General features: G+C 30.7%; 2 protein-coding genes across 2 annotated transcripts; one reads left to right on the top strand and one right to left on the bottom strand.

Moving 5' to 3' along the window:
• The first annotated feature begins 1532 nt into the window (after positions 1-1532).
• LOC120083863 (paramyosin) lies at positions 1533-3254 on the top strand. Its single transcript, XM_039039763.1, has 2 exons — positions 1533-2190; positions 2280-3254. The coding sequence occupies exons 1-2, from the start codon at positions 2091-2093 to the stop codon at positions 3137-3139; spliced, it is 960 nt and encodes a 319-aa protein (XP_038895691.1). The 5' UTR covers positions 1533-2090; the 3' UTR covers positions 3140-3254.
• Positions 3255-3525: 271 nt separating this feature from the next.
• Positions 3526-6952, bottom strand: LOC120083864 (BAG family molecular chaperone regulator 3-like). Its single transcript, XM_039039764.1, has 4 exons — positions 6525-6952; positions 6135-6391; positions 4228-4374; positions 3526-3829 (listed from the first exon to the last, which is right to left on the bottom strand). Exons 1-4 carry the CDS (start codon positions 6781-6783, stop codon positions 3671-3673), a joined length of 822 nt encoding a protein of 273 aa, XP_038895692.1. The 5' UTR covers positions 6784-6952; the 3' UTR covers positions 3526-3670.
• Positions 6953-10981: the final 4029 nt, after the last annotated feature.

The following is a 10981-nucleotide window of genomic DNA, read 5'->3' as shown; positions in this document are numbered from 1 at the left end:
ATTTTTTTATTTTATTCTCAACCTTGATAAAATTTTATATATTAAATGAATCATTTTCAATATATTTTTTAATTAAAAAATACTATAAATTTTTTAATAAAAATAATAATATTTTATATGTAAAGATATAATTTAAATATTTAATCTCATAACTTTTACAAATTAAAATTTAAATACTACAAGTCCAACCATTCAACTCAAACATTATAACACTTATGATCTTAAAAGTAATAAAGTCTTAAATATTAAAAATGAATGTATGGAAGTATAATAACATTGATATGAAAATTAGAAAAAATCTAACTGTTGAAGATGTTAAAGTATTATAAATGAATGCGTATATAAATAAACTCATGACATTTGACTTACAAATATCATGAGTGAGTTTAAACTCATATAAACTCATAGTGAGATTTTATATATATTTCATTATATGAAAATAATATATATGCATATTTTTTTTCCATCAAGCATGATGAAAAATCGAGGCGGGGTTGGGGACGAGGAATGTAATCCGATCCCCATCCTTGTTTAGTCAATGAGGAGAAACTTCTCCCCGCTCCCTCCCCATTTCCCGATGGGAGATTCCCCACCTCTTTTGGAATGAGTCATGATTTTGTGGGGTAAATGAACATCTCTAAATTTGAGTCAATCTTATGTTGAGTGACCTTTTGAGGAAATTTTCTAGGAAGAATGTAAGTAAAGACAAAACATATTGAAAGAACTTTCGTTGTTATGTAGAGATATGATCTTCACTCTCAAAAGTTGTTTAAGACAATTAGATAGTACGGTAAGGTGAGGTTGTTAGGAAAATGCCAAGGCCATTAGGTTTTGAATTCTAGACTCAGACGATATAGATTTTCATTTTATTTAAAAAATATTTCAATTCTCAATCAAATTTGGAAAATAGAAACAATATATTAAAAATTACTTTCTAAAGTTTGCTTGGTTTTAAAAATCATCCACAAAAAGTAGAGAAGATAGGTCAACATTCACAATGTGAATAATCAAATGAATACGAAAGTGGTAGAATGTTAAAACAACTCATTAGTCTTGGATGTAGGAGTGAAAAGGAGTGAGTTAGTTACCAGTTAATGTATTTAGTTTAATGAGTCATTATATGTTTTAGTTATAAGTCTGTATATTAATAATCACCCTCATTATTGGGTCAACCTAGCTCAATCCAATCCCAAAAAGTGAAGGCCCAAGTCTATTGAAGAAGCCGATTAATATAAATATTTAAAGTCAAGACATTTATTTGTTTAAACAATTAATTAGAAGAAAAAGATGAGGACAAAAAAAATATGTTTTTATCTTGAGCTATTTTCAAATATAGAAAAATAAATAAAAATATTTACAACTAATATCACATTTTCTAAATTTTTATGAGCTGTTTTTATGTTTTTATTTTGAAGATTTAAATACCTATAATACATCTGAACAAAAATTGAAAATTTAAGAATATAACAAAAGGTTGAAAGTTAAGGAGCAACTAAACATGTACCTTGATGTTTTTGTTTTTTATTTATGGGTTTACAGACGAAAATAAAGGTTAAGAAAGTTGATAGCATAGAGGATGTTTAAAAATAATAAAAAATGACATAGTCACAATAAAAGAATCCAATTAAATAGGGAAAAAGACCACCAAAAAATGAAATTCGAAATTAAAAAAAGAAGAAAAAATAGTGAAGACCAATGAAAAAGTCAATGGATGGCCAATAATTGCGCAGCATCACAGCCAAAACCGACCATTTTCAGACATGGTTGCACCAACAAAACGTAGAATATTTGTTGAAATCAAACATTAACAAACATAAGAAAAGTAGTTTTTGCAAACACAAAGAAGAAGAGGGAAAGGAGAGATTGAGCCAAAAACCAGTCTCTCTTTTTCTTCAACTATTTCTAGTTTTTGAATCTTTTCTTTCTTTTTCCCCAAATATTTGCAATAATTCTCAACATTTCTATTTCCTCTATCATTCTTTTGTTTGTTCTGTTTTTCATAGGCATTTGATGTTTCTTTGCATCTTTCCCATATAAAAACTCTTTTCATTTGGCTAATTACCTGTTTTTGCTTGCGAATTCTTTTCCTCATGGAATCTGCCGACCCCAACCGCGTTCGAGCTTTGTCTTCTCCTGAATTAGCAAATGCCTTGATAAGTCCACGGCAACATGTCGATCAAAACTTTGTCGGTACGTCGTTGTCGATTTCTTCTTTCTCGATTTCCTTTTTTGTGTTTTTGGGAACGTGGTTTTTTGATTGGCATTGTTTGAATGTCTAGGAGTATCTACCAATGTGAGGCTTTTATTGAAATTAATCCATGAGTACAAAGAGGCTTCCATGAAAGGAAATAATGGAAGCAAAGATCAAAGGATATCTGAAATGATGCTTATACTTGATGAAGTGAAATCCCAAATCCAAAAATCTCAATCTACTGGTAAGAGAATGGAAGCTGAGCTTAGAAGATGCAATACGGATCTTAGGCGAAACCTTCCAAAGGACAAAAAGACTACGAATGAACCGATAATAACCGATGAGAAGGAGAGGTTGAGGAGAGAGCTGAATGCAAGTGTGGCTGCACGGAAAAGCCTCGAAAGCATATGTTCGAGCATCGGAAAGGAGAAGGAGATCATCGCCAAGGAATTAGCGAGGACAGTTCAACAATTGCATGGAATGGAAGAACATGTCAATGATCTCAAAGCACAAAATGAAATGCTGATGTGCAAAGTTCAAGCTTGTGTTGCAGAACATAGAGTGAAGAAAAACAATGTACCTGATGCACAAGGCAACATTGAAGCCCTCCAAAAGAGAAACAAAGTGTTGACAGAACAACTTCTCAAGTCGCTCGACGCGTACCGATCCTTGAAACGGAAGCTAAAAGAATATCAAGAGAAAAGGAATGGGGCTAATGCAAGAATGGAAGAAATGGGACTCCAAGTACGAGCTGGACTCAATAGGATTCATAGCTTCAAAGAAATGATGATCACTCAAACAGATGATGAAAAACAGATTGACATTGAACATGAGATCTCTGCATTGGAGCAGATGTTCAAATGCTTCGACTTTGAGATATCCAAACATGTCAAGATCAAGAAGCACCCCGTTGAATATAAACCTGACCGTATCAATGCCGACAAGTGACTACTTCCTGCTTGAGATTATTATAGAAACATCAGCTCGCAGCCATAATAATTCCTAGTCCAAACCTACTTTTTTGTTTGGAACAACAATGCGGATGGCCTTGAGAGTTGAGAAAATAGAAGTAATTGATTAGTGATGGTACATTGACACCTTGTTTTGTTGTGATCATGTACTGTTCAAATGTACTAGCTCAGTTGCTCTAGTTTTAATGTACTGTTTGAACCTTGTACTATTCAATAATTCAGCAGGAACTTCTAATTAAACTACTTCCCTTCATTCACTTTTTCTTCTATCTTACAAAAACACCACAACCAATTTCAAAGTGATTCGACGACAAACCAAACATTGTCACGTTACATGCCAAAAACTCGAAAGAAGACATCATGGTTCATGTAATTTTGGAAACCAATTATATCAGAGTAGAAAGAACTCCAAAGGAAGTATAATGGCATGAAAAGAAGAGTAGCTCAATTTTGTCCTCCAAGCTATTTTTACATACAAATATGATGAGAATGAGAGAGGAAAAAAGTATTAAAGATCAATGAGAGAGGTCCAGTGATTGTTGGTGGAAGGATGAGGATCAAAAGTCTCCCATTTGGTTGTAACAATGACAGGCTTTGCAACTTTCACTCTTGCATTTGTAACCTTCAACACATCAAGTATTTCAACACATTTCTGCACTCTCTTCCCCTACAATCATAGAACAAAAAAAAAAAAAAAAATAAAAAATAAAAAAATACATGTGTTATGAAATCAACGAATAAAGAAAACAAGAACACATAAACAATAAAGATTGATACAGAGATTTACGTGGTTTACTAATGATGTGTTAACATACGTCCACAAATAGAGGAAAAAATCAGTTTATGATCAAAGAAAATATCAGATAATACAGATTGCAGAGGCACCAAAAGGGTTAAAAGATTGGTCATATGTGAGATTGGTGAAACATCGTTCGGTTGAATGATTGGGTTAAGTTAATGGTAGGCATCATTTTATGACAACTCGGGGTTGGTAATAATCCCTTTTCATTCCTATAGAACAAGGCGGACTCTGGACGTTGGATTCGGGAAAGAGAGAGAGTTTACCTGCAAAATTTTCTGAGTAGAAGCATCTCCTTCAGCAACAATGTTGTCAAGCTTGACGGCTTGCATCATCAACATCTCAATCAGTGTGGTGATTTGAATGTCAGGAACCTTGATTCCATTTGAGATTGATTCTTCCATAACAGAAACCTGTTCACAATTCAATTCGTTATCATATTATTTCAACTAATTTCATGAGTCAACTGTTTCATCACAGTTGACATTATAACTATAGCTATATGGCCACTATTGTTTGATTGAACCCATGCTTTAGTTTTTCATATCCTTTTCATTTATATGTTTACAAGGTCCCAAGGTCTTTTTCCCCTAACTTTTTTCCTTTCATAATTATGGTCTCCATCATTTAATTAGCTAACCTAACATTTATGTTGCTTAGTGAGATGAGGTAACAAAAACATACCATGACAAACTATTATCAATGTTTGAAATGAATCCATATTTGTTGATTTTATCGATGAATCTAAAGCTTTGATTATTAAATTAGGGTAAATTTAATTATATCAATACTTTAACAACATTCATTCTATTATATAATAGATATTCAAATAGTATAAATTAGAGTTTGACAAGCCTAAAGTTTAGATTATTTTTAAAAATAATTTTAATAGTAAAAAAGGAAGTTCTCAATTTATCTCACTTTAAAGTTGCAACCAAAATATTTAGTAGTTCGAATAGCATGGTCAATAATAAAGATAAAAACTTTTAAAAGTAAGACCAAATTAACTCTGAAAAGGTTTACTTTGAATATTGTTCAAATGATTTAGTATATAAAATATATTTTATTTTAAAATTTGATTTATTCCCCCATAAATAAATTTTATATAAAACCCATTAAAGTTAAAATGAAGTAGGAATTATATATAAACTAACACTAAATTTAACCAAAATTGAGCGCCCAAGGAGTAGGAGTTCAGAGAGTGGTGTTACTAACTCTACAGTCCACCCTTATTTAGTCCAAATAGTTTATAAAGCTCACGACTAAAAAAATCAATTTTAAAGATTCATATTTGCCTCTAGATGTTGTAATAGGGTAGCCTAACACGCTGGTTTCTTGTAGATGGACACATTTCTTTCCATCTTGGTTTGACCGTCTTGTTGGAAGTAGTGGTGTACATGGGTTGAGGGTATTTTTTGGACTAATCCGAAAATTCAGGTTGATTGGTTTGATAACCTAAAGAACCCAAATAAAATCTTTAACCCAATTCAACCCACCATGAATTAACCCAACCCTTAAAATTCGAGTTGGGTTGGGTTGGGTTGTCGGTTATAACTGATTTTTTTTTTAATAAAAAATATATAAATTTATATATAACACATAACTAATAACTAAAATCTCATAAAATTCAAATGTTAAATACCAAATATCTAAGATATTTATTGCAGACTTTAAATAAAGACAAATATCATAACAATTTTAAAAGAAAAATATTTAAGATTCAAAAATTAATAATCAAATTTAAACTAAGAGAAATATATATAAAATTTGAGTTAGATTGGATAAACCCAAATTTTTTTAGTCAACTCACAACCCAATTCGAATCCAACAAAAATAAAAAAAGTTTAACTCTAACCAACCCAAAAACAAAATTAACCAAACCCAACCTTTATGTTTTGGGTTGAGTAATTTGAATTGTTCGGGTTGTCGAGTTATTTAAACACCCCTAATTAAGAGGTAAGGATGAAATTGGGCTTTTGCATTTGAATCAATGAATTGATTTTTATCAAAAAAAAAAAAAAAAAGAAAAGAAAAGAAAAGAAAAACTCAATACACTATAGGTTAAACAACTCTACTTCTTGGTATACTGAGTTTCTAATTTCCATACGACGGGTGGATTTCTACTCTAAGTAAAGATTTATAATTGTGGGAAGAAAAGAAAAGTGGGACTGACCTGATCGGCGAGCTTATCAATGTCCATGGAGACGTCGGAAATGGCGCGATGTGCGGTCTGTATTTTAGCGTTTCTTTTGGTCTCAATGTATCTTCTTTCAATGCTGGCCGGATCCTCAACCAACTCCATTTTCGATCTGTTTTTCACTCCACATCCCTCCAAATACTCCCCGTTTTCCCTTTCTCTTCCTCTGTATATCACCTTCTGTGCCGCCACCTCCAGCCCTGTCTCCGCCGTCAACACCCTCTTCAGCTCCCCTGTACCCAAAAACAACCAAATTTACCCATCTTTGTTCGACCCCACTTGTTATTTCGTGTTAATTTAAAGCAAGATTTTTTCTTTTTACCAAAATAATCATAAACCACATTTTTTTTTTGAACTTTGATTTACCGAATGTGGCTTTGGAGCTGATGGAGATCTCTAATCGGACGGCCCCAAATGCGACTCGAAGAAGGAGAACCGGCGCCGGAGACTCTGATACATCTGTCCGCTTCTGAACCAGCATTCCGCCGGGCCTCATTTCCCATTCCACTGGCTCATCGCCAGCGGGGGTGGAGGAAGAAGAACAAGACGACGTGGTTGAGGAGGAGGTGTCGGTGGCTTTACCATATAGCACATTGTGATTGTGATTGGACCTTCTCTTCATCATTTTCCGGCCTCCACGGACGGCGGCGATGGCGGTTTTTTCTTTTTTCGTTTGGGAGGAATTTTGAAAGTGGGATTTGTTGGTTTAAGAAGAGGGAAAAAATGAATAATGTGATGAGTGAAATGGGAGGGAGTGGAGTGGATTTTTGTGCCGACAAAAAACAGAGTGTAAGTTGTTGATTGGAATGGAAGTGGAGGGTTTTATACTGCCGGAGAACTGTCGTGTTGGTCAGACTTCCGGGGAAGCTGACTGGAAAGTTCCCACATCCAATAAAAGTTTGCCACGTCAACCAGTCACTTAGATTGTTTTCCGATGACAGCTAAGCTGGAAATATATTTTTTGCCGACATTTCAAGAAAGCATCCAAGAGAAGAAACAAATATCTATTTATTGGAAACTTAGAATATTATTTTCGGTTTCTATAATTTGAAAGTTTTATTCAATTTTAATACTTATATTTCTATTTAATAAATCTTAATTTTAGTTCTAATCTTACTCTATTTTTGTTTTTTGTTTTTCAATTTTTTAAACTTATATATTAGTATTTTTAATATAAATTTTGAAAACAAAGTTACAGATTATATTTGTTTGCATTGAAATTAAAATTAATACTTAATAAATTTAAGTAAAAATTAACTTTAAAGAAGTAAATTTAATATTTATTAAAAGTACATGGACTAAAATTGAACAATTAAAAATATAGACACTAAAATATTATAGTTTAATAATGTAAATATAGTTGAATGGGCAACTATGTCATTTGCAATTTTAAAAAATCACATTAAGGCCACGTTTACTAATTCATAATGAAAATTTGTGTAATTTAAACGAAATTTCATTTATAGACCAATCGTAATGGACAACAATCGCAAATGTGATTGGATTACCTTTGATCGCATGTACCTAAAATTATCATTTTTTTCAAATTTACTATTACCATTATGGTTACTTTTATCTTTGAAGGCCAAACCGTAATGGTAACACTAATGATAATGGTAACAATAAATATGTTTTTCTCTGAAACAGTAACAATAATGGTAACTATAATCATAACTATAAATTGTAGCAATAACGGTAATAACTTTTGGACACAATCAAATTCATCATCTGCCGCTCGTCAATTGATTTGTATTTTTATTTATAGATTTGGATGTAAGGCCATGTATCAAATAACACTAAATATAATCAAATAAGATTTACTTTTTAAATTATCATTGATTTATTAATATTAGATCGGATAAACGTGGCTTAAATTCCTATCTTCATTCTCTTCGATAGTTATGTAAAAAGATAGATCTGCTATGACTATTGAGTCGAACAATATAAAAAACCATTAATTAAAATCTTCTATTTTTTGTATGCGCTAAAATAAAACTATTAATTTCACTTTGGGAATAGTAATTTTTATTTATCAAGGGCAGGGAACCTTGACAAGCAGGCAGATTCCATTGGATGGTGACTAGCTGTGGGTGACAGGCAGGTCATTTAATCTCTATCTCTGAAAGAATCCAACTTTTATATGTTTTTTTTTAACTAATTTGCAATTAATTTTTCTTCTATTATTGTGATATGAAGTCTGAACACACATTGTACTTTTTTCTTTAAAATAAGAATACTGATATAATTTTGAACAAGAAAATGAAGTTCAATAATAATAAAATATAAATTTTAGAGCATAAATCATATAATCTATAAGTTTGTTGGATTCAAATCTTCAATTAACCTATCTAATTTAATTGAAACATATCTCTGATTGAAATATCATTCAGGTTCATAAAATATATATAACTTAGGAATATTTCTATATAAAATCACCAGCTTTGTGTGAGTTATTTTATGTTATATTTGAATAAAACTTAAAAAGTAATTTAGAAAATTTAATACTGAAGATTGTCCAATCTCGTAACCGAGGGATTTCTTTTTGTCCATTCTTAGCTGTGTTTGTGTTACAAGTTTTCCTTTTTTATTTTTGAGAATATAGTGTTTTTTAAATTATTTTTTAATAAATAATATGTGAGGAAAGGAAATCAAACATTTGACTTTATAGTCGATAGTACAAATTTTACGTTAGTCGATCTATAGTTATTTGAATTTCATTTTAAATTATGTGCATTCTCATCTAATTAAGTTTAAGTTTAACATAGTTTTATCAAAATGAACATAGTTCAATTGTCACATGTATTATTTCTTTTTAAACAAAAATTAAATAAGCATAGTTTAACTAATTGAGTGATTATATCCCAATCAATGAGGTCATAAATTTGAGTCCAAATAAAATTTTGTTCGAATTTTGTTTTGGATGTAATTGGATTGGAGGAATTTAAACCACAGATTTCTTCGTTACCAATACCTATTTCGTTGTGACAATTTTGTTTTATAGTTTCTTACTTTCTATGGTGCAATAGTTTATTAAAATATATAGTAACAAAATGCCAAAATGTAAACATCAAACTAATAATAATAAGATTGTGAAAAATAAATATTGAGATATATTCAAATCAATAAAATCAATTAGAATGATCAATAGAATTAACTAGATTTTCTTACTCAAATCTCAACTGATTCTACATTATACATTCTAAAAAATTTCATCTATAAAGTACAGATTAACCTTACAAATAATGGGTTATTCGAACTTAACCTAATCTAAAATGATAGGAACTAATTAAAGTTGATCAAATTTATCCTAAATTTAATCTATCATTTCAAATTATAAAATGAAAGGAACAATGTCCTCTCAATTCATCAAAATCCTCATCAATACTTACCCAAGGAAGCTGATTGACTTATGATGCAATTGAAAATGAAGCAAATGAGAGTCCACAAAAGAATAAAGTGATTTTGAGTTGATGAAAGCTTTTGAATATAAATAAAATTTAACGATAAGATGAAAATGATTGGTAAATCACCGCGGTCAAAACTCTGATTAATCCATGATCCAAGGGTGTGGATGATTTTTTTAATACTTTAATTAATGTGATTTAAGGAGTTAGATTGTTGCTTAGAGTTGTAAATGGTTGTTAAAAAGGGGACAATTAAGTCTTAACAGCTTTGGAGATTAGGGTTTAAGTCATGAAGAGTTTGGTACTTGAAAGGGAATGCACTAAACTAAATTTTATTTATTTAATTCAACGCAAATTTTGGTGAGAATATATTTATTAACTTACTTATCCTCATTGTTGGGTATGTGACCACAACTCCACGTTAGCTTAGATAAAGGAAAAATCACGAGTTTATAAGGAAATACAATTCTCTTAAATGGTATGAGACATTTTAGGTAAAACAAAAAAACAAACTCACAAGGACTTTATACGTAAAGTGGAGAATATCATACCATTGTAATCTATGAAAAATGAGTTGGATAGTTAAATTAATAACTATGCAAATATTTATTTTTGGATCCATAAGAAGTTGTAACAAAAGAAGTATTATAGTTGGGTATGATGTAATGGTGATTTAAAATGGTATGTAGTTATTGGTTCTGTGAATGAATATTGAATTGAATAGGCGTTTAGATAGGGATAGGGTTTTCTTAAGGCATAATTCTTTCAATCTTTTTCTTTTGGACCAAAGCTTTTATTCTAATTGTTGTGTTGATTTTGTTGCAACAACTACTAGAATATGAGAATCTATGCAATGGTTGAGATAATTCCGGATATGGTAAAAGTTTATTGAATTCTTTTATTGCTCAATAAATAAGCAAAAGATTAATTGCAACTTGCAAAATTAATTTAAGCTCTTTAAACTCTGTCGTGTAATAGGGGTTCAATAAACTAATTAAAGATTAGGCCTCACATACATTACCTAATAGCAAAGTAACCTTAGAATCTGCTTGCAAGCCATCAATTTGATCAAAAAGATGAACAAAATTATTTTTGAGGGAGCTCGAAAGTTTTCATGATGTATCTTTCGCACATATTAGTAGGAATTGTAATGAGCTTGCGGATTGTATTGCAAACATGTTAGAGACAAAGTCCTATATGGTTTTTAGGATTCAGATTTTCCCTCTGTTTGTTAAGAAGGATGTAAACTCTTTTCTTACCCTTCAGGCTTAATAAATTTCTTTTGATAACTATTTAACTATTTAATTTCATTTTCTGATGTTTGGTTTTTCTTGTCTTTAATTTTTTTTGTTTTTTTAAAGTTTTAGAGAGAGAAAAATGTGTAAAGATATGTAAATATAAATTTAGAGACATATATAT

The sequence above is a fragment of the Benincasa hispida genome, chromosome 8 (genome assembly GCF_009727055.1).
Source record: "Benincasa hispida cultivar B227 chromosome 8, ASM972705v1, whole genome shotgun sequence".
Classification (NCBI taxonomy): Eukaryota; Viridiplantae; Streptophyta; class Magnoliopsida; order Cucurbitales; family Cucurbitaceae; genus Benincasa; species Benincasa hispida.
Note: the sequence above shows the minus strand (reverse complement) of the source record. Positions and strands in the feature narration are given on the sequence as shown.